At 46.5% G+C, this 2,876-nt stretch overlaps 1 protein-coding gene across 1 annotated transcript; it reads right to left on the reverse strand.

Moving 5' to 3' along the window:
* LOC139257134 (histone H3-like) lies at window positions 1–384 on the reverse strand. The gene has a single exon (XM_070874406.1). It carries the CDS (start codon window positions 382–384, stop codon window positions 1–3), a length of 384 nt encoding a protein of 127 aa, XP_070730507.1.
* Between the last annotated feature and the right edge of the window lie 2,492 nt (window positions 385–2,876).

A 2,876-nucleotide genomic window follows, 5' to 3' on the forward strand; every position in this document is an offset into this window, starting at 1 on the left:
CTAGGCGCACTCCCCGCGGATGCGGCGGGCCAGCTGGATGTCTTTGGGCATGATGGTGACTCGCTTGGCGTGGATGGCGCACAGGTTGGTGTCCTCAAAGAGCCCCACCAGGTAAGCCTCGCTGGCCTCCTGCAGGGCCATGACGGCCGAGCTCTGGAAGCGCAGGTTGGTCTTGACGTCCTGAGCGATCTCCCGCACCAGGCGCTGGAAGGGCAGTTTGCGGATCAGCAGCTCGGTGGATTTCTGGTAGCGGCGGATCTCCCTCAAAGCCACGGTGCCGGGTCTGTAGCGATGAGGCTTCTTCACTCCGTCGGTGGCTGGAGCACTCTTCCAGGCCGCTTTGGTCGCCAGCTGTTTACGAGGTAACCTGTGGAACTCCCACATCCCATGAACGAATGCAAAAGAGGAAAGAGCAGAGGCCTTGACCATCATTTTCCAGTCCTCTTTGGATCTGGGCATGGTGCCGGAGGATTGGAGGACTGCTAATGTAGTACCCTTGTTTAAGAAGGGAGAAAGGGATCGGCCGAATAATTACAGGCCTGTCAGCCTAACCTGCATTTGGAAAGGCAAGGATTAATTAGGGTCAGTCAGCAAGGATTTGTTAAGGGAAGGTCGTTTCTGACTAACCTGATTGAATTTTTTGAGGAGGTAACCGAGACGGTCGATGAGGGTTGTGTGTACAATGTAGTATATATGAACTTCAGCAAGGTTTTTGATAAGGTTCCACATGATGGACTGATCATGAAGGTTAAAGCCCATGGGATCCAGGGCAAAGTGGCAAATTGATTCCAAAATTGGCTTGGAGTAAGAAGCAAAGGGTAATGATTGATGGATGTTTTTGTGACTGGAAGAATATTTCCAGTGTGATTCTGCAGGGCTCAGTACTGGGTCCTTTTCTTTTCATGGTATATATCAACGATTTAGATTTGAATATAGGGAGTATGATTCAGAAGTTTGCAGACGAGACTAAAATTGGCTGTGTGGTTGATAATGAAGAGAAACGTAATGGGCTGCAGGAGGATATCAATCTACTGGTCAGGTGGGCAAAGCAGTGGCAAATGGAATTTAATTCAGAGAAGTGTGAGGTAATGCACTTTGGGAGGGCTAATACGGATAGGGCATACACATTAAGCGATAGGCCACTTAATAGTGTAGATGAACAAAGGGACCTTGGAGTGCTTGTACACAGATCCCTGAAAGTGGCAGGCCAGGAGGATAAGGTGGTTAAGAAGGCATATCGAATGCTTGCCTTTATTGGCTGAGGCATTGAATAAAAGAGCAGGGAGGTTATGCTTAAATTGTATAATACTTTGGTTAGGCCACAGCTCGAGTATTGCTTGCAGTTCTGGTCGACGTATTATAGAAGGACGTCATTGCACTAGAGAGGGTGCAGAGGAGATTTACTAGGATGCTGCCTGGAATGGAGAATCTTAGTTATGAGGACAGATTGGATAGGCTGGGTTTGTTCTCATTGGAACAGACGGTTGAGAGGAGACCTCATTGAGATGTACAAAATATTGAGGGGCCTGGACATAGTGGATAATAAGGGTCTATTTCCATTGGTGGAGGGGTCTATTGCGAGGGGGCATTGTTTTAAGGTGGTTAGTGGAAGTTTTAGAGGGGATTTGTTGTGGGGGGGGGGTTGGTTTCTTAACGCAGAGGGTTGTGGGGATCTGGAACTCACTGCCTGGAAGAGTGGTGGATGCAGAAACCCTCACTACTTTTAAGAGATGGATGGATGGGCACTTAAAGTGCCGTAACCTGCACAGTTACAGACCTAGAGCTGTAATTGGGATTAGACTGCATGACCTTTTGGTGGATGGAGCAGATATAATGGTGAGTGCTGCAGGGAATAAAATACAACCAGGATGATCTCCTGGACTATTTTCGATCACCTGGATGGGTCGGAGAGGAATTTTCCCATATTTTGTCTCTCTAAATTGGCCTGGGTTTTTGCCTGGTTTTTGCCTCTTCCAGGAGATCAGATGGGTCTGGTTGGGGTGGCGTGTAGAATGTTTCAGTATAAGGGGTGTCACAGTTGTGGTGAGGCAGACTGGTTGGGCTGGGTGCTCTTTGCCTTTCCGTCATTGTTCATAGGTTTATATTTAGCCATTAGGGCTGCTGACCAAGGGCCGTGTGGCTCTTTGGCGGCCAGCGCGAACATAAAGGGCTGAAATGGCCTCCTACTGCGATGTAAATTTCTATGTTTCTATGTTTCTAAATACATGGTATGTGACACCTTCTGCACAAAATAAAGTTCACGGGATTGGGGAAATATATTAGCATGGATAGAGGTTTGGCTAACTAACAGAGAACAGAGAGTCGGGATAAATGGTTTGTTCTCTGTTTGGCAATTAGTAACTACTGGGATGCTGCAGGGATCAGTGCTGGGACCATTAATACAATCTATATTCATGACTTAGAAGAAGGGACCGAGTGTAATGTAACCAAGTTTGCTGATGATACAAACATGGGAGGAAAAGCAATGTGTGAGGACGACACAAGAAATCTGCAAAAGGACATAGACAGGCTAAGTGAATGGGCGAAAATCTGGCAGATGGAGTATAATGTTGGAAAGTGTGAGGTCATGTACTTTGGCAGAAAAAAAATCAAAGAGCAAATTATTATTTAAATGGAGGAAGATTGCAAAGTGCTTCAGTACAGCGGGACCAGGGCGTACTTGTACATGAAACACAAAAGGATAGAATGCAAGTACAGCAAGTGATCAGGAAGGCCAATGGTACCTTGGCTGTTATTGCAAAGGGGATGGAGTATAAAAGCAGGGAAGTTTTGCTACAGTTATAAAGGGTATTGGTGAGGCCATACCTGGAATACTGCGTGAAGTTTTGGTTTCCATACTTATGAAAGGATATATT

This window comes from Pristiophorus japonicus, unplaced genomic scaffold, assembly GCF_044704955.1.
Source record: "Pristiophorus japonicus isolate sPriJap1 unplaced genomic scaffold, sPriJap1.hap1 HAP1_SCAFFOLD_806, whole genome shotgun sequence".
Taxonomy (NCBI): Eukaryota; Metazoa; Chordata; class Chondrichthyes; family Pristiophoridae; genus Pristiophorus; species Pristiophorus japonicus.

What these genes read in the sequence shown, in the direction of transcription:
- LOC139257134 (XM_070874406.1), bottom strand. Translation starts at nt 384, where the DNA reads ATGTGGGAGTTCCACAGGTTACCTCGTAAACAGCTGGCGACCAAAGCG.